The sequence below is a fragment of the Crinia signifera genome, chromosome 5 (assembly GCF_055691185.1).
Source record: "Crinia signifera chromosome 5, ASM5569118v1, whole genome shotgun sequence".
NCBI lineage: Eukaryota > Metazoa > Chordata > Amphibia > Anura > Myobatrachidae > Crinia > Crinia signifera.
Window position 1 is genome coordinate 165,590,889 of NC_139221.1, and position 20,924 is coordinate 165,611,812.

Genomic DNA, 20,924 nt, shown 5'->3' on the forward strand with positions numbered 1-20,924 from the left:
CGATTGTTCAATAGAAGCCAATGGGCTTTGCTTTCTCCAGCAATATGCGATAATGAGCTCAAATGAAAAAAGGGCCGCACAATAATAGAGTTCTATGAGGATGTGTACACAGCATGAATCCACCACAGTGAAACTATATATTTGTGTGTATGTGTTTTCATTTGTATTAGTAATGAAAAAGTATTATGTTTCAAATTATATTTGTTATAATTTGGCTTGTTTAATAATGCTTCTAGTGCTGTCTTGGTTCTTTTACTATAAATTGAATAACTGCCTATGATGCTGTTTTACTGTACAATAACCCTGTTCATTAATCCCTACATGCTCCTCACTACTACAGTCCGGTACTTCGGTTCTTCAAGGGAGTCATTTGCTTTTGAAAGTCAGAAGTTGCCAATAATGTCAGTGGGAACTCAACATCCATTTCCATTCCATGCCAGACCTCACATACTACTGAACTCAATTGACTGTCTTATGCTACAACATTTGTATTAATATTCTGTAGTGCAACAGTTCTTGCATTACAAAAGTAAATTCTGGAATCAACTGTGAAAATAATCAACAGAATGTATTTTGTCCATCATTACTTATTTTTAGACAATTTAATGCCATTTGCTTCTCATATATATAGTGGAGTATTGATAAAAATGAAAAAGGTAAACAATTGAACAAAGTTGTATGATAAAACATAAAAGGTGTGGATCATTAGGTTGACAGTATCTAGGTCAATAGGTCCACAGCTATTGGTGGACAGGCAAAAGATCAACAAAGCAAAAGGTCGATATACATTAGGTCATCATGGTGAAAAGGTCAAAACAACAAAAGGTTTACAGGATAAAGGGTTGACACAGGAAAAGGTTGACATGCGTTTTTCAGGTTTTCGGTGCCTATGTCGGCAGATATAGACATGGAGACCATATGAGTGTACCACGTCCCCTCACATGGATTGCTGCACTTGCCATGCTTTGGGCACAGTGCCTCACGCATTAATATATACATCTTCCGCCACCTTTCTATCTGTGAGTGCAGGTACGCTTATAAGGATTGAAAAGGTACCTTGATATGCGTATCCATCAGGGGTTAAAGTGGGCCGGAACGCACCGGAACTGAGTTCCGGCAGTTCAAATTGAAGCCGGAACTCAGTTCCGCCTCCTTCGCCCACCCAGCCTGCTGCTGCTGCCGCCCTGCCGAGAATCCATATGGATCTCTCAATGCGCGGGGACGGGACACGCCGATGTGGGTGCTAGTGCTACTGCTGCGGCTGCCGTGACTGTGTCTATGTGCACCGCTTGGCGCTCACAGTCACAGCCGCCTGTCACAATAGAGACTCTATTGAGTGACAGGCGGCTGTGACTATGAGCGCCGAGCGGTACACAGCGCCGGGCGGGGACTGACCTGACTGCCTCCCCCTCCTGCTGTTCGGATTGGCCACCAAGGGGGGACAGAGGAGGGACCTGCGCTTATGCGCAGGCTGTCACGGCTGCAAGCTCGAGCGTAGTGGACGCTGTGTAGCCTCGGTTCCAGCGCTTACCACACGCTGCCTCCGCTACTAGTAGCCCCCGCCAGGAGACATCATACATGTTGGACAAGTTGTTCAACTATATTACCCCCCCAACAAGTAAGTCTGTGCTTTTGGCTTCTGTGGGGAGGTGGGTGGGGGACGCGGAGGGATTGAGTTAGGGAGGGGGGGGGGGGGGGGTGGCGTTGGCGGGCCTTTTCTCTGGCCTCGGCGCCATTTTCCATTTTACTGCGCAGTGCGCACTCAGTCTGCTTCTCCTCCACCTCCTGCTCCAGCCTCAGGCTCTGTGACCATTACCATTTTGTTGGTGAGTTAGTGTACAGTACACTAACTCACCAACAAAATGGTAATGGTCACAGAGCCTGAGGCTGTGTACTACTGACTGCACAGCTGTTATCTCAATGATGTGGGGCCTGGGGGAGCAGCAGTATGTCCAGATCAGTGCAGGCCAAAGCAGCGGAGAGAGCAGGAAAAAGATCAAGGTGAGGGGCCCTGTGCTGGCCATGACATCATTGGTTTTATAATTCTGTCACTTTAACACATGTGCCAATGTTGTATATGATGTCCTTATTCTGCAAATGATGTCATGTTGGGGTGTGATGCAGGGTATGTGACATGCGGCATGATGTAGGGAACGGAACCTTGCAGCATGGTGTGGGGTTGTGCAGTGTGATTTAGGGGATGGAGATGTATTGCGTGATGCATGGGGTTGGAGATGTGTGGCGTGATGTACTGTAGGTGACAGGGACATGCAGTGTTATGTAGGCGGTGAGATGTAGAGTACATAGACTTGCAGTGTGATGTAGGGTACAGGGATGTGCAGCGTGATGTAGGGTACAGGAATGTGCAGCATGATGTAGGGAATGGGGATGGGCAGCGTGATGTGGGAGACTCGGACGTGCGGTGTTATGTAGGCGGTGTAATGTAGATGTGCAGTATGTAATGGCTATTACGGTGTGCATAATCCCCATGTTCCACAAAGCCATGCCCTAAATTTTTCAGCGCGCCTACGGCGCGCATTGTTATGGTTCTTACTTTTTTGGGGCTTGTTTGCCACTTTTCACCATAATTTCAATTAGAGGTGGCATTATGTGCCCCACATGATTCTATTCATGGGTGTGTGTATGATAGACCAGAAATGTAAAGCTTGTAGGGTGGCGCTAACACCCTAGCACCCATCCTGGCTGTGACATATATTGTTGGGGGGGCGCGAATGGCAGCAAAGGTGAGTTCCACCACCTCCCCTGGACCACTTTAAGCACTGGTATCCATATTGGCTAGCTTGTGCGTCTGGGTATGCAAGAGGTTTCACATCTCAACAAGAGAAATCTCCTGTACATTTCTACATGTTCATACAATCTGACCTATCGTTCCTTGCACTATAAAGGTGAAGGTTCATCAATAAACACCCTGTTTCAAGAACATAGGGGAACATACTTTTCTTGTCTAATTTAGTTTATTATACAACCTATGTAATTTATTGTTTTTTATATACGAAGTTTGGGAACAACTATTAAGAAGAGTCACCTATGACTCTGACTTATATGAACCTCCTAACATAAGAGAAGTACCATTCTATGATAGCAATTCTTTCTGTATATTGGTATATGAAGTTAGGTGAATACTTCAAGTGATTATACACTGCTGGCTGTCTTACTTATTTTGCAATGGCAGCAAGCACGAATTGCACAAGCAAGGGAGCAGAGAGCCTCTCTGCCTTGCCTCTGCCGCTACACACTCTCCCTGCTTCCTGCATAGCCTGTGCACCCAGACAGTGACTGAGCCACAGGTTTCCTAGTAACACACTATTAAAACTCTTTGCTGCTCTGTACTGCTACAGGGTGTGGATGGCTCAGCTGTCAAGCAGCACAGAGCAGAGGGAGCCAGGAGCGCAGTGCTGAAGATCGTCTCCAGTCCTGGAGAGAATCTGACACAGCTGTCACGGGGGAGTCAGGCAGGGAGAGATTACAGCCTCCACGTATGAAGTGGGAATGGGGAAACAAATGGAATGGTATGGACCAGTGGCAGTTTTTACCTATAGGCTGCAGCCCCCTTCTGGATACACCATAAGAGGAGGCTGTAATCTTTCACTCCTTTGTGACAGCTGTTACAGACACCATTCTATTTTTTTACCTAATCCCTTTGCAGTAAATGGGACCAGGGTTGGATGACATGGGTTAACCTTTTACACTGACATTTAACCTGGTCCTTCCTGTTTTGTTGGGGAACATTTTCCACTGAGCCATGTCCAGCACTATCAAGGCAATAAAACAGGTTTTTAGAGGCAGTGGAAAAGTGGTATAAATGACTCAATGACATCTAATAAAGGATCTAAACTAGAAATGAATATGCAAAATTGTCATTATGACAGAAAGGACACCATATGCCTTATATGCAGGCACATGCACAATTCCAAAAGATTTACTGTACCACGTATTTTTAAAAGGTCATTAATTTAAAAGGCAAAACAAAATTATTGCCACATAATATGGGCTGCCATCCTCTGAGTGATCGCGGTTGTGCCTGCATCTTAGTGGCTATTACATAAGGCCTGAATACCACTCATGCAAAAAATGTAGCAAAGCCCAATTTAATGTAAATGTAGTAATCAGTACTCAGTACTAAAAACTTACCTATTAGTTCTTTATTTCTGACATCCAAGGCCATATTCCGTAAAGCAGTAGCAACTGCACATACCACTCTATCATTGTCTATTCGGAGTAGCTCCACTAAAATTGGCAGACCTTTTTCTTTACGGACAGCAGCACGAATATAAATGGACCACTGTAAGATAGGTAACAAGAAACATTTAGTTCACTATAGTATTTATAGGGGTTTATTTTTAACACAGATGAAATGTTAAACAAGGGTGCCGGATGACCCCTCAACAGTTATGCTGGGTACACACCAGGACGACTAGGGCCCGATCAGCACAATCTAGATCCGATTCCGATCAATTGGATGCAGATTGTGTGCTGATTGGGCCCTTTTCTGAGCTGGTGTGGAGCGATTCCGATCCGATGCGCGGTCCCGCGGGTCGGTCGGTCGTTATTGAGATCCTACCTGCTGCAGGTAGGATCTCAATGACGACCATACAACCGGGTGCGGGTCGCCATCGGATCGGACCCGCTCACGGTGCACATCGTGAGCGGGTCGTGCCCTCCCGCGTCATCGTGAGCGGGTCGGACGAGACACTGACGACCCGCTCACGATGTGCATCGTGAGCAGGTCGTCCTGGTGTGTACCCTACATTAGAATTATTGACATTGGAATCCCGTCTGTTTATGCCCAACAGTCGGGATCCTGACTTAGGGGATCCACATGGTGATCCTGCAAGGGGTTTTGATGCGCTTGACCTCCTGTTGGAGTACCGGCAGTCGGGATTCTGACTGTTGGAATCCCGACTGTTGGGCTGCTATACCATACCCATTAAACATCAGTTTACACATTTAATAGCAAAGGAACAGTTAAAGCTTGAAAGTTAGAGACACTATTATTTAGGGGGCTCATAACAATAAACATTGTCTAGATTGACAGTCACTGGCATATGGTGGGTATACATATGGTTGGCATGGTGAAATGGTCAGCACAAGCAATTGGTTGACATGGCAATGGAGGACACATAAAACATGAGTTTTTTACTGTTTTTTTTTTTTAAATATTTGGGACTTTTTCATACTTTACCAAGCCCATGGACTCCAAATGGGAAAATAAAAGTACAATACCTGTCCTGAAAGGGATACAATTTGGGGACCAAGTGCTCAGGTGTTAACAGTGATACAAAAAAATGTGAAACACAGTATGTATCAACCTTTTCCATGTGGACCTTCTTCCAGGGTTGACTTTGTGGAGGTCAACCTTCTATACCGTACCTGTCTGGAGCTCATGCATACACACTCAATCTATCAATTTATCCCTATTCTGTCCCTTTTCAAAAGTTACAGGTATGGATTTGTAATGCCACTTATATGTACTTTTTTGTTAAGAAGTTTGGCCAACAAGATGCCCACTGAAACAGGCATGATGAGCTATTAACGACATAAATGTAAATGTAAATTATTAGGATCAGACCATCCCTGATTTTGTTACATTAGCTATTAGAAATGTTATTACTGATAATTGTTGGTGTGTTCATGGGCCTGATTCTAGTTGGCTTGCAAAAGCAAACTCCTTCTTTAATGGACAAAACCATGTGCACTGCAGGGGGGGGGGGGGGGGCAGATGTAACTTGTGCAGAGAGAGTTAGATTGGGGGAGTTATTTTGTTTCTGTGCAGAGTAAATACTGGCTGCTTTATTTTTACACTGCAATATAGATTTCAGTTTGAACACACCACATACAAATCTAACTCTCTCTGCACATGTTACATCAGCCCAACCAGCAGTGCAGCATGGTTTTGTCCATTAAAGAAGGCATTTGCTTTTGCAAGGCAACCAGAATACGAAGTTTTATAGCTGCATTATAGCTGCATTCTGATTTTGGACTTAACTGCACTTACAGACCATTTGCACTTCGGAACGGATTACATTTCTCAATATACGTTCTAAATCTTTGGAATGTTCTCTTCTGTTTGCAAAATTCAATCTTTGCTATTAGTGAGCACCCCAGACTACCTAGAGAAACTGACTTTCAGCAAGCATATTTAGCTTATAGGGAAAGGGGAATGCTATATATTAAGACAAAAAGAAAATCAGAGAACAAGCAAACCTCCAAGGTCTATAAATACAGGAGACAGAAATGAGAAACATAGGATACAGGTGTGTTTGTGGGTTTTGCTGCAGGTAACTCTTTAGAACCAACAGGTGAATGTAGCAGAAACCCAGTCACTGGAGATAATAACGGATAGGTAACAGAAACATCATGGAAAATACCGAAGCCTGGGACCAGGAAATATCCTACAACGAAGATGTTCTGCCAAACTTTTGTACTCAGGTTTAAAAAGGCTGCAATGGAAGTCAATAGGCTTCCAGTAGCATGTGAGCACAGCTGCAGCACAGGGTTTAGATTAAGTAGTCATATGAGGTAAACCAAGATGGCTGCACGCATGCAGCTGGCCTGAAGGGCTAGAACAACATATTGAATGCCTTACCTTCCAACTTCCTGCAGCTAAGTTTTGCAATGCTCCAGCTGCACCTTCAAGGGTGTCTGGGTTTGAGCACTCAGAAAGAAGTGTGAGGTAGGGTTTAACTATTGAAGGATGCCATAGCATCTGGATTCCTTTTGGTGGGTCTGCACACTCAGGAAAGGGTCCAACTCCATCCCACTGTTCAAAGAAGAAAAAATGATTCATATTCTGGTTTTATTGGATTGTAAAATAAAAATGCCCTACCTATTACTATTATAACATTACACCTCTCAATATTTGAAATGACCAAAAATGTTCAATTTCTAATACAGTATGCCATAAGCATGTTGACAATACTTGTCAGATTTGTAAATACTACACAGTAAGTAAACACAGAGGACCACGTCTAGAGTTTGTATGAGGTTATATATTTCATGCCAAAAAGCACAGATGTGCTTAACAATGGGGTTCATGTAGAGTTTTTATAGGTTTATGCATTTCACATACCTCCCAATATTCAACCTGAGGGAGGGGGGAAGCCTCGTGTGCCGGTGGCTCACACCCAAAATGTAGGGGGCGTGGCCTCAGGATATGGCCACTCACTGTTTTTGCTGCTGTGGGGGCATGGCTAGTGGCTCTGGGACCTGTTGGCTATGTCCCCGGCCTGTCAGGCTGTGAGAATAGATACTGTGCGCATGCGCACAGCGTCTATTCGCAGGGGACAGCGGGGGGGACTCCCAACTGCCCCCTGCCACTGGACACTTCTGGCCCGAGAAGGGACGCGGGAACGTCCCCAAAAACAGGGACGTTCTCACAAAAATGGAACAGTAGGGAGGTATGATTTCATGACAAAAGCAGAGATGCTCACAGTTCATATGCAATCCTTAAGCAATTCAAATGCAGGTGAAGATGTACACCACCTTGTCTGCATTTGCAATCGCATCAAACTGGGAAGGAGGCTGAGTTTTTACATATTTTTTGCATATTGGTCTTTTGTGTGACATGGGGTCATCATTTGGAGTATCAAGGATAATGATCTCAAGTCCTTAAATGTCATAAGAGCTTCTACCTCATATTCTGAGAGGGGCTGTCAAATAGTATTTTGTCCAAGTTACTGCAGGACGGGGTAATTATACTGAATGAATAATCCATGCTCAACGATTGAAATGTCTCTTTTGTGCAGATAAATCTACGTTAGTAATAATTTACTACCAAAGATATGGAGGTTATGAGACTTCATTGGGGAAAAAGTAATACCTATATGAATAATTTGGCTTCCTTTTGAATAAGTGTGATATCTGATGAACTGATGATGTTCTTTTTGTGGCGTTATTTCCTCCCTAAGGTCTTGGTTGAGAGGTGTAAAGATGGGCACTTCTTGATAAAGTAAATAGGTGTGAAACAACTTTAGAACATGTATAGCAATATTTGGACAACAAAGTCTCTTAATAGTATGTTGTGGTCCACAGTGTCAAAACTGTTATCAAAACTGTGATCCAACAATAAAAACCACAGAATGTATAATACAAGAACCTAAAATATTATATATATATTTATTGACCTGATCTAGAGATTTCTTTTTCTTTTTCTTTTTGCCCCAGCATCCCGAACTTTCCGTATCTTTGCTGTTGGTTTCACTACAAAGCAATCCATCAAGTTCATCAGTTCCCATCTGCTGTCCCTGAGAAGTTTCTGCAGCTAGTCGGTAGGAAAGGTTCCTCAATATGCACACACAGTTTTCAACGGTCTTTAAAAGGAAAGAAATTATAAATGAATAAAGAATATTTTATTTAATGGTTTTGCAAATATGAGATAATGTTTAAGTGAACTGGCTGTCATATAAAGAATATAATATGAATCAACATTCTATTGATTCTTCCAAAATTACATTGAATCAAACATAAAAAATGATGGATCTGATTCAGAGTTTTACACTAATGCTTTTAAGCTTTTTGAGCGTTTTTTGCTACAATGTTAGTAAGTGATGCTGCCGCCCAGGAAGGAAAAGAGTAACCCACTGGAGCTATCATTCGTAATTGCGTACACGTTCTCAGACTTAACCCAATAATGGGGATCATCAACTGCTCGAGTAGGTCTATGGCTACACAGAATGCACGTGGCAGTAGCAACGCAGATGCCATTTTTCTCTGTGCACTCCCTGTTAACTCCCATAAATGGTCCCTTACTGTCAATCAATTTACAATAAAATCCTCGCAAAGGCAGCTTCACATATGTGCCATGAGATCGTGGAGCGTGTGCATTCTGTCAGTAATAGTCGGCAGAGTGTACACCTCTGAATCAGTCCCTATAAGTAGAATAAACCTTGCTCAAACCTCTTTGTGGTACTAGCAAATATGAGCAAAGTTTTTATACTAGATAGATAACCCACATTATATTAGCACACAAGATGACCTCTCCACTAATTAAAATTGCAAGTCCCCATAGGAAAACTGACATTGGTCTCCACAGTAATAAAAAACACATTGGCCCCCACAGTAAAGAATCAAATTGGCCATCACAGTCAGATAAACACTGTGGCCCCCAGAGTAATAGAAACAAACACACTGGCCCCCGCAGTAATATTGCCACCACTATACCTAAAGACTCCTTCCCACTGAGAAAAAGAATAAAACACACTGAATCCTACCTCCTAACACAGGTGTGACAGGAGCAGCACGGTGAGAATGGAGTAGCATGGAGTTGTATGGAGCAGACAGGCAGGCTGACAGGCAGGCAGGACAATGTGGATTGCGTCACAGCGTGCGTGACTATGATGTCCATAGGTCAAACGCGCTGCTACAGTGTGGCCCGCATTTGAGCCAATCGGGCCTGAAATTATTGGTTATTAATGGTGGCAGCTGCGCACCTGGCTGGGTAACCAGGTGGCAAATTTGATAACCATTCACAGACAACTATGGCACAGCGGTTGATAAACGCTGGTCTAGGGTACAGTGGAGTAATTATATTTGGGAATGTTTTATCCTGATTTTCACTCTACTGTCATTTTTTTTATAGAGCTGTGTCCCTTGTATATCTAGCCTTAATATGCCATGCAGTGCGAGATGCATGGCATGAGTGAGTCCGCAGTTACCATGCATCTGCTAACATCTGGCTTTTTGCTGAAAATATGTCATACTCGTATCATTACGCGTATAAGAGACACAAGAAAATCTGGTATATGTGACATGCCTACATTCTATGTGTGAGTGTGGCTGTTTCTAAAATACTATGTTATCGAGTTTTCCACTGACCTTAATCAGCAAGGTCTGCTTGTGGATCTTATTTGCATAGTGATGTGAATAACATGCATATTCAGTGAAAACAAATGCATCATATGATCCCCGTTGTTAGTAAATGCCCTCACAATTAGGCGTGACTACAAGGGCTGTAGAACTCGACTGCAGGAATGATGACAGAGGACACATCTATACTTTAATCTATACTTTAATGTCATTTCAGAGTTACACTTTTTCAGCTCACTTGCTGACATGAGAATCTAGAAAAATTATGACTACGCTGCAAAATCTTAAGGTTGTACAATTTGATACAGGTGACAACAGATGGATGTTAAGGAACAATGTGACATTATTCTCAGAACTGCACCAAGAACTACCAAGTCCATTACTACAGGTGTGTTAGAGCCCATACATATTATGCAATATATCGCACACGATTGAAACTATTTAGTTCAGTTCAGTACAATATTGAATAATGTGTACATATGATGTGTTGTAAGATCTGCACGGCACACTTATGTGACATCATCTGACAGTCCTGCATGCATGCTTGATGGTGACATATTGGGTGATGTCACATCATAAAGTGTGTATATAAGATATCACATGTCTGGTAGAGCAAAGGCAATTGTATACAATATCTTCTCGTATCCTATCGTTCTCATGTGTACTTAGCCTTAGGGCCTATACACATTGTACATGAGTGTTACGATTTTTCTCAGTTCAGTACAACACTGTATGTGTACACACAGTCTGCGACCGACTGAATAAGCGGTTATATATTGATGCAACTGTTCCCTATTTATCTTATGCGCTGCACATAAGATCTCCAGGCTCGATCCAACGGGAACGCGCAACAAATCGGACATTATGTCAAACACCTCCGATTTGGCCAGCTTTCATTTGATGCTTCGGGCCAATGCATCAGATTAGAACAGGCAAAATCAGAGCAGTGCATGGACACCTTAAGGGCCTTATTCTGTTTCACTCGCTCCCCTGTGCGACCCAATGCAAGTCAACCTTTTACATGTGTCATCCTTTTGACTGTTGACCAATAATGGGCAACCTTTTGACTGTCGACCTAGACACTGTCAACTTAATGATAGCATACCCTTTTCTTCAAGGCTATAAATGAGTATGCCTGATACATACTGTAACACAGTAACAGAAGCGCTGGAATTATTTTTGTTTCTGCAGAAAACAGAAAAGTTTCTTTTTGCTGTTGAACATTGTAAAAAGCACATACCTTACTATCTATATCATTGTTTCCTAGTGCAGACTGGATGATATAGAGCAATGCATCGGTCAGTCCATCACACTCCCTCATCCTTCTGCGTGCCTCCTCTCCAGCAGAACTCACATTCCTGCAAAGGGAACATAAAATGCTATAAACTTTTGTGCAAATGAAAACATCATGTCATCAAAATCATGGTTTCTATAACATCTAGTCTCCAAGGTTTTACTCAGCCCACAGAAATATCATGTTCCAAGTGATGCTTTTATGTCTGTACAAGTACCAGGTAGCACTGTGTGACATGGTTAGAGTAGCTTGTGAGTTATGGATTTATTTTATCATGGAACATTGGATAAGTATGAACAAACACTGATAAAGCAATGTTGATGCTATTTAGGACAAAGGCTAAACTTGCAAAGTGTATTAGACGACCCAAGTCTATGAACTGGAGCAAATTGCCTAACGCAGCCCATACACTTATGCAATTTTGGCAGATTTTACCCGATTCTGACAGATCAGGCCAAGAAATAAGGTGAAAAGTTGCCAAACTGCATGATTTTGACGTCCGATCTGATATGATGCGTATTCCTGTGAGCATCGGATTGGATCAGGAGATTGGACATGCTGCACATAAAATAAATCGTAAATGCAGCTTTCAGTGCACATCTCAGACATGCAATCAGGTCTTCATAACTCCCAATGACATGAAACAGAAGGTTTGGATGGCCATGTCCATAGAAGTTTTCAATGCTTAAGGCATACTTCCTAACAGTCTAGTTACCCAAATAGGGACTTCTACATGCGACAAAGCCGTTCCCTCCAAAAAGAGGGAGTGGTTTTGAGGGAATGATGCAATCGCAAGCCACGCCTCTCTCATTTGCTGTCACTGTGAGCGAATGTCCTGCAATCTTTGAGCTGCTGGCCATGCTCATAGTCCCTCTCTCCTGTGAATTGAAGCTGTGAGCATTTGTACAGCATCTCTTCACAAGTGCAGGGAGTCTCATAACTACATCAGAGTCAAGAAAATGCAGCAAAGTAAAAAGTGTACATGTGTAGAAATACATGTTTTTATGTGCTGGCAGTGTCTCCAGTAATTGAATGATTACTGATACAATTCTACGGAACATCCTGGCTCTGAGCAGTTTTGATTATATGATGTACTGTATACAGAGGCATTTAGAAAACATGTCAATTATCTGACGCATTCAGAGATTTGTATTAATGCATCTTATTATATTATCAAATCTGATCTGTTCTTGTCAATTGTAATCATGTCTACCAATTTGAAGCAGGTGCAAAAGACAAATAAATATTTTTTATGAATAACCTACGGTATGTATTGTACTGTATGTACAATTCTATGTTCTCTACAAAATGTAGTGTTATATTTTATAAATATATTTATATCCAAACATACTATTTTATGACATACAATGGATTCATTAAATTTGGTGGTGAAATAGGCATCATGGTGTGTGGCACAATGTGTACTGGGCATCACGGTGTGTGGTGTATTGTCTTATTAGCATCACTGTGTGGGGTGTAGTGTGTAATTGGCATCACGGTGTGCGGCATAATGTGTAATTGGCATTACAGATAAACAGTATATAATGATTTCAGTAGTCTGTCATTGTTTGGGCTTGATTTGTGAGGCATACTATGTCACTGTGTGGGCCTTTACGTTTTTATTTCACTGTGTGGCCTTCAGCCCACCAACTTAAGTGTGGGAGGACAATAACTATTCCTGCAGTAACCAATGTTTGGTCATGCAGGTTGCAATGTGCGGTGTAAAGTGATTGTTTTCCTGCTAGACCACGCACAATTTCTTCACTGTCACCAAAAGTATTGGGAGGGAGCATTTTCATTTATTCGCCATGGGAGCTAAAGTGTCTTGATGGCTCTGGTTGGTGGTGCATTATAAAAAAAAAAGTCTTCTGATAATGCCTGGGTGTATACACAGGCCCTGATTCAGCTTTTCTCATAAGCTGCAAACATCACAGCTTACCGAGTGCCTGAGAAGCCGCCCTGCCGAATACCTGCCCCCCACCTAGCCACTGAATACCCTTGGTACCGTGTAAGGGTGGTGTTAGGGGTGTTGCTTCTGCCAGGTGGGAGGTGCTAGGGGTGTAGCCTGCAATGATGGGTGTAGAGGGGTGAGTTCCACCACCTCCCTTGGACCACTTTATGCACTGCCCGGGAGATTAATTATCTTCTACAAACTAAGTGAAGTGCATGCAGTCAAAATCTAGTCAAATTGCTTACCAAGTTAATGCAAGTATCTCTGTGTGTACAGAATAAGAGATACTGATCGCAATCTCTAATTCTAAACCCCTACCCTGTTGTTTTTTGCTTAAGTAAAATTGCTTAGCAAAAATCTCTGCATGTGTATGTGCTCTCCATGGGAGATCTGAACACCAGAAAATCGCCTACCCTAAATAGTTTAGCAAAATTGCTAGATTATAACAGTGTACCAAGTGTAGTAAGGCACTGTGCCTGAAGCATGGTGGGCGTCACCATATTGACTCAAGGTATGTCAACCTTTTTCATGTCTCTCGGATAGTTTCCAAATAGAGTCTGATGGATTCTCCAAAAGGTCTCCCATTTAGTGGGTTCAGATGGTCACCCCACTCATGCAAAAATGACACTCAAAAGTATGCTTACATGTAAATGGCTGGGATCAAGCACATAAAGACTTATTTACTCCATGATAGATCCACGGTTAAGTAATGGCAATCTGGTGAGCAGAGAAACTGGTCTTACTGAAGGGTGTCCGCTGAACTAAGCCTGTCCTGCTCTACCACCTTCATGCTACCTTTCCTCCTCAGTGGCTGGCCCAGGATTCTGACAGATGCCTCCAGAGTATTGCAAACGAAAAAGGAAAAGACTCTCTCTATTTTGGGGCACTCTTTATTTGGTGGATTACAAATTGTAATCCATTATGGTTCAAATGAAGTAAAAACTATCACCAGTAGGTTATACCTGGGGACACAAGTTCATAGGAGTGACAAAAAATATATAGTTACACCACTCTTTGGAGAAGGCTCCAACCGGGGGCTGGTGTCAGTAAGTGGGATAGAATATTAAGTACTAGTTACACATGGCAGAGTGGGATGGATGATTCCATCCTAGAGTCCAATAGAATTATTAAAATTTAGCTTTTATTAATCTTCAATAAAATAAACACTAGACAAGAACGTTTTTTAGGCGTTCACACACACAAACATAAAACATATACGTTAGTACCACACTTGATAGTTAGTGCCCTGCGGGCAACTGTTGCCCCGTGGGTATGCACTCCTCAAATTGGGGAGCGTAGGCTATCTGTCACCTCACAGTGGGTATTATTTTGCAGGATAGTAAATATTTTTACTGGTTCAGCTCTATGAATATCTCAACTTTACAGTCTCCTGAAACAGATATGTACAACAATGTATCCACAAACACACATTCCCTTGTAGGGTTTGTAGCCTGTGGGTAAGCTCCTGAGTCTGTGGTGACAGGTAATTGTAGCCAAGTGAGGATTCTATACAGAGACAGTACGTGAGCAGGACAATTGCCTTTGTGTTATGTTGCCAAAAAGGAAGATATGTTTAGAAATATTAGTGCCGCAAGGGCCACTAGTCAAATAAATGTTCACAGAAAATTGTTTCTAGTAATAGTTGCAATACGCATCAATTGACAAAAAGCTGCCGCAGGATTATTTCAAGTAACAGTTGCGAAGTATTCACAAAAGAATTGTTTCTAGCAGCAGTTGCAGTATGCATCAATTGACAAAAACTATCACAGGATTATTTTGAGTAACAGTTGCGATGTGCATGGATTGAGCTGAGCTGCCACCACTTATTCGATGCAGTCAGTGTTACCAGTGTCCTCAAGCCAAGCCAGTTGTTAGATGTACACTCTCAGTACGTTGTCGAGTGCTAGGTCTGTCAACAGATATGTCAACTGTTGCATTGTCGACATCTAGAATGATATTCAATGTACGCGAATAACCCTGTAGTACTTAGCCCACAAAATGCGTATATACAATAATAATTACACGTACACCTTTATCATATGACCAGGATAGGTACCGGTATGCACAGGCATCAAAATGCCCCCTATCATTTATGATATACCTCTAATCACACACCTGAACCCTGAAGAAGCCAGATGGTGAAACGATCGTTGGTTCGGAGGGAGTGACGCATGTACCGTGCGCCTCCCATCCCCAGCCGCATCAGCCGCAACAGCACTTGGAGCTGACTGTACTCCTTACACAGGACGGCTCCGGTAATCGACTAAAGCAGCTCCGGGGAGAGACGCATATGCCGTGCGCCTCCCCGCTCCAGCCGCATCGTCCACAGCAGCACGCTACACCATCCGGGACAGATAGTAACCGAGCGCCTACAGCGGGACATAGACGGTCCCACATAGTGGACGGAGTGCACTCACAGGTATCAGACCTCCCGCATCCCTCAACCCTCCCCTCCCGTCAGGTTCTTCCCCGCACCCCTATTCCCCTACTCTCCGCTGTTCCCACATTACATCCCACTCTCCCCGCTTACCTACTCAGCCTGACAGGTGCCGCTCACCTTCCACCACTGTGCTTTCTGACACATGGGGAAGACAGCAGTGCACTTTGGAAGGCCTTTCTAATTTCTCTTACGCTCTTTCTCATTCTAACCCTTTCGTCTCAGGGATCACTCAACAGGTTTTGTTTAACCAGTAACTCACCCTGCGCTGGACTGTGTCCATTCAGGGGAACCTGGCATACTAACCTGACAGCAGCATCCCACTGCATGATCTGGGAAGTAAATCCCTTTCAGTGTACTATAGAGCCCGCTCACCCGCCATACCTTTAAAAGTCCATCTGCTAAAATTGGTGGAAACTTGCTCGGGGCGTACGAAGGTATTATAGGAGAAGGGTGACCTCTCCTAGAACAATACAGTATTCCACCCAGAGCCACAGGTATATTAGGCTGGGCAGCAGCCGCTCTCCCACTGAAGGGTTAACACAGATCTTTTTCCACTCTTACTGACCCCACATTGAGCAGGGTCCCTCCCCCACAATACCCTTAAAAGCCCACCCTTACCAGGTGGCAGCTGGCAATTGATAAAGGGGTAGCCTGCCAGAGGTGAAAGGGGACTTTCTAGCCTCTAACCAGACAATCCCGCCATTGCTATGGGTATATAAAGTCGGTGGGACTACCCAGACTCTTTGAGTACAGTCAGACCCCTGATCCCAACTCTATCTCCCCTCTTTTCCTTCCTCCCCATTTCGCTCTCTTTTCTCTCCCCTTCCCCCCTTTTCCCTCTTCGTCTCCCACTCCCACATTCCCTATACCTATCCCACCACACCGCGGGAGTACCTGCTACATTAAAATTTCACTCATCTGTAGAACATAAGTAGATGTTTGTGCATACAAACACTTATTCAACTGAATACCCATGAGCCCGCTGTATCTATCTAACTAGAAAGCTGTCCTAATTAGCATAGTCGAATTCGTCGACACACTAACCGCTGACACCAATAATACTTATTATCATCACCGGCGTTTAGAAGTAAACGTCAGCGGCAGGCTAGTCCAGATGCAAATAATCTGTACTGTATGCATGTAACTATATTTCTTGAACAGCAGAATCTGTAGATAAACACCTACTCAACTGAATACCCATGAGCCCGCTGTATGTACCTCACTAGAAAGCTGTCCTGACCAGCACAATCGAATTTGTCGACACACTAACCGCTGACACCGGTGATATTTATTATCATCGCCGGTGTTTAGAAGTGAACTGTTGACACGAATAGCACCAACCAGTAGAGGTATATCATAAATGATAGGGGGCATTTTGATGCCTGTGCATACCGGTACCTATCCTGGTCATATGATAAAGGTGTACGTGTAATTATTATTGTATATACGCATTTTGTGGGCTAAGTACTACAGGGTTATTCGCGTACATTGAATATCATTCTAGATGTCGACAATGCAACAGTTGACATATCTGTTGACAGACCTAGCACTCGACAACGTACTGAGAGTGTACATCTAACAACTGGCTTGGCTTGAGGACACTGGTAACACTGACTGCATCGAATAAGTGGTGGCAGCTCAGCTCAATCCATGCACATCGCAACTGTTACTCAAAATAATCCTGTGATAGTTTTTGTCAATTGATGCATACTGCAACTGCTGCTAGAAACAATTCTTTTGTGAATACTTCGCAACTGTTACTTGAAATAATCCTGCGGCAGCTTTTTGTCAATTGATGCGTATTGCAACTATTACTAGAAACAATTTTCTGTGAACATTTATTTGACTAGTGGCCCTTGCGGCACTAATATTTCTAAACATATCTTCCTTTTTGGCAACATAACACAAAGGCAATTGTCCTGCTCACGTACTGTCTCTGTATAGAATCCTCACTTGGCTACAATTACCTGTCACCACAGACTCAGGAGCTTACCCACAGGCTACAAACCCTACAAGGGAATGTGTGTTTGTGGATACATTGTTGTACATATCTGTTTCAGGAGACTGTAAAGTTGAGATATTCATAGAGCTGAACCAGTAAAAATATTTACTATCCTGCAAAATAATACCCACTGTGAGGTGACAGATAGCCTACGCTCCCCAATTTGAGGAGTGCATACCCACGGGGCAACAGTTGCCCGCAGGGCACTAACTATCAAGTGTGGTACTAACGTATATGTTTTATGTTTGTGTGTGTGAACGCCTAAAAAACGTTCTTGTCTAGTGTTTATTTTATTGAAGATTAATAAAAGCTAAATTTTAATAATTCTATTGGACTCTAGGATGGAATCATCCATCCCACTCTGCCATGTGTAACTAGTACTTAATATTCTATCCCACTTACTGACACCAGCCCCCGGTTGGAGCCTTCTCCAAAGAGTGGTGTAACTATATATTTTTTGTCACTCCTATGAACTTGTGTCCCCAGGTATAACCTACTGGTGATAGTTTTTACTTCATTTGAACCATAATGGATTACAATTTGTAATCCACCAAATAAAGAGTGCCCCAAAATAGAGAGAGTCTTTTCCTTTTTCGTTTGCATCTATATTTACTCTCTAGGGTGCACCTCCACGCAACTTATTTCCTGAGACCCTGTTGATACAGGACTCCCAGACCATTTATAGAATTGTGGATCGCTCATACTAAAACGTATTATTCACATTTCCACGACCTGTGCACTGATCTGCTTCCCATCCCCCCTTCCTTTCACAGCCTCCAGAGTATTGTGTCCCTTTCCTGCTCCTGAACATGAATACATTGGCATAGGCCGGGGCAACCGCCGCCACCATAGCACACCCGGACGTCTGCAGATACATTTTCCCGTCGAACAGAAAATAATTTTTAGTAAGAACTAGTCTTAACAGTTGGAGATATAGAGAGATACTGAATGAGAAGCTGGTCAATCCATTGAGAAAATCACACATGGCAGCCAATCCCTGTTCGTGTGGAATGGATGTATATAAACTAGACACATCCATTACACACATAATAGTGTGATCATGCAAATCTGTAGTGTTGGCGACCGCATTCAAGAAGCTTGTAGTATCTTTAAGGAAGCCCGGCTGAGCTGTTACATGAGGCTGTAGGAGCATATCAAGGAGCTGTGATACCGGTTGGTAAAGACTCCCCCTGGCAGAGATGATAGGTCTGCCAGGGGGGTTCACAAGATTTTTATGAATTTTAGGAAGTGAATACATCACCGGTATCACAGGGTCCTTTATTTTAAGCGCATATGCGCATTTAGAGTCCAATAACCCATCCCTGACCGCACCATCAAGCAATTCAAACAAGTCTACTTGAAATCTTTTAGTAGGGTCAGAAGATAAAACACAATATACAGAACTGTCAGCCAATTGACGATCTAGCTCAGCCCTATAGTCACACAAGTTTTGTATCACTTGTTCAAGAGGGTCAACCCTAGGAAAGCTGGAGGCCCAGACGGAGTGTCTCCATCTGCCCTCAAGACCTGTGCAACACAGCTCGCCCCTATCTTTACCAGGATTTTCAACACTTCACTAGAAATGTGCAAGGTCCCCACCTGCTTCAAAGCCTCAATTATCGTCCCGGTTCCCAAGAGCTCAACTGCGAAAGACCTCAATGACTACAGGCCGATTGCACTAACATCAGTGGTCATGAAAGTGCTTGAACGTATGGTGCTGAACCACCTGAGAGTTGTTACAAATGCTCACCTCGACCCCCTGCAGTTTGCCTACCGAGCAAACAGAAGTGTCGAGGATGCAGTCAACCTAGGGCTGCACCACATTCTACAGCACCTGGACAGTCCAGGCACCTATGCAAGGATACTATTTGTTGATTTCAGCTCGGCATTCAACACTATCATCCCTCACATCCTGGAGCCAAAACTCCGTTCACTAGGAGTCCCAGAACCTACATGCTCCTGGATCACTGACTTCCTGACTGAAAGGAAACAGGCGGTGAAAGCAGGCACATTCATTTCAAACACATGCACAATTAGCACCGGTGCCCCTCAAGGATGTGTCCTCTCCCCCCTGCTCTTCTCCCTCTACACAAACGACTGCACCTCAGCAGAACAGTCAGTAAAAATTATAAAATTTGCAGACGACACAACGGTTATCGGCCTAATCATGGATGGAAACGAGTCGGCATACAGACGGGAGGTGGATCGGTTAACTAAATGGTGTAGCGGAAACAACCTTGACCTCAACCCCCTCAAAACGGTGGAGATGGTGGTGGACTTCAGAAGGAAACCAAATGCCATGCACCCACTCATAATATCTGACAGAGTAGTGTCGAGGGTCGACTCCTTCAAATTCCTAGGAACAAAGATTTCCTGCGACCTCAAATGGGGTCCCAACATCATTACAACTGTCAAGAAGGCTCAGCAGCGGTTGTTCTTCCTGAGGCAACTCAAGAAATTCAACATCCCGCAGGAGCTGCTGCTCATCTTCTACACTGCCATAGTAGAGTCTGTCCTTTGCTCCTCGATCACAATCTGGTTCGGAGGAGCAAACGAGAATGACAGACGAAAGTTGCAAAGAGTGGTGAGGATGGCAGAAAAGATCATTGGGGCGGAGCTCCCCACTGTCCAAGAACTATACCTAGCCAGGGTCAATAAGCGTGCAGGAAAGATCTTGGCGGACAAGCTACACCCTGGCCACAACCTGTTTGAACCCCTTCCGTCAGGCAGACGTTTTAGGTCCATCCCAGCAAAGACGACAAGAACTACAAAAGGCTTCTTCCCAATAGCTGTCCACCAACTAAACCGTATTGAACATAAAAAATACTAACTCAAACTTTTCTAGATACATGTGAAATGTATGTGATGTATGTTTATGCCTCTCTTCCCACCCCCTTTGTGTTCCCTGATTGATGCTGCACTGTTACCACAAAAAATTCCAAGCATACGCAAGTATACCTGGCCAATAAAGATGATTTTGATTCTGATTCTGATCACTTTCCCGCCCCCTCTTATCGGCGGGGCGGATAGTGATACTACGATCGACACTCAAAGCTTTAAGGGCATTCTGTTCAATATGAGATAAATTATGATGTAATGGCTGATCTGCTGCATTAAATCTGACCATAGAGTCATTTAGAAGACGAGTGTAAGTCTTAATCGATCTTTTGCCACTGTGGGGGTCAAAAGTGGACAAGTGTTGTCGACAAATAAAGTCACATGTTATGCTGGAATCAGCATAACAGCATATATGTGTGTGTATATATATATATATATACACATTATGTATTGAATATATACTGTATGTGTATTTGTAATTTTACACATGCACTGTAATTAAATATTTCTTAATTAAAATATTCTTTATATACAACCGTAGTCTTTTAACATGGAAAACTATATTTCCCACCAT

The 20,924-nt window shown here is 43.2% G+C and overlaps 1 protein-coding gene across 9 annotated transcripts in view; it reads right to left on the reverse strand.

Annotated features, from left to right (window-relative positions):
* CTNND2 (catenin delta 2) overlaps positions 1–20,924 on the reverse strand; it is a 444,220-nt gene that overhangs the window by 125,720 nt on the left and 297,576 nt on the right. For all 9 annotated transcript variants that reach the window (XM_083188240.1, XM_083188245.1, XM_083188239.1 and 6 more), the window contains 4 exons: positions 11,066–11,183; positions 8,145–8,330; positions 6,608–6,781; positions 4,153–4,303 (listed from right to left, as the gene is read on the reverse strand). In XM_083188240.1, the coding sequence (XP_083044366.1) occupies positions 4,153–4,303; positions 6,608–6,781; positions 8,145–8,330; positions 11,066–11,183 (629 nt within the window). The remainder of the gene's footprint in view (positions 1–4,152; positions 4,304–6,607; positions 6,782–8,144; positions 8,331–11,065; positions 11,184–20,924) is intronic.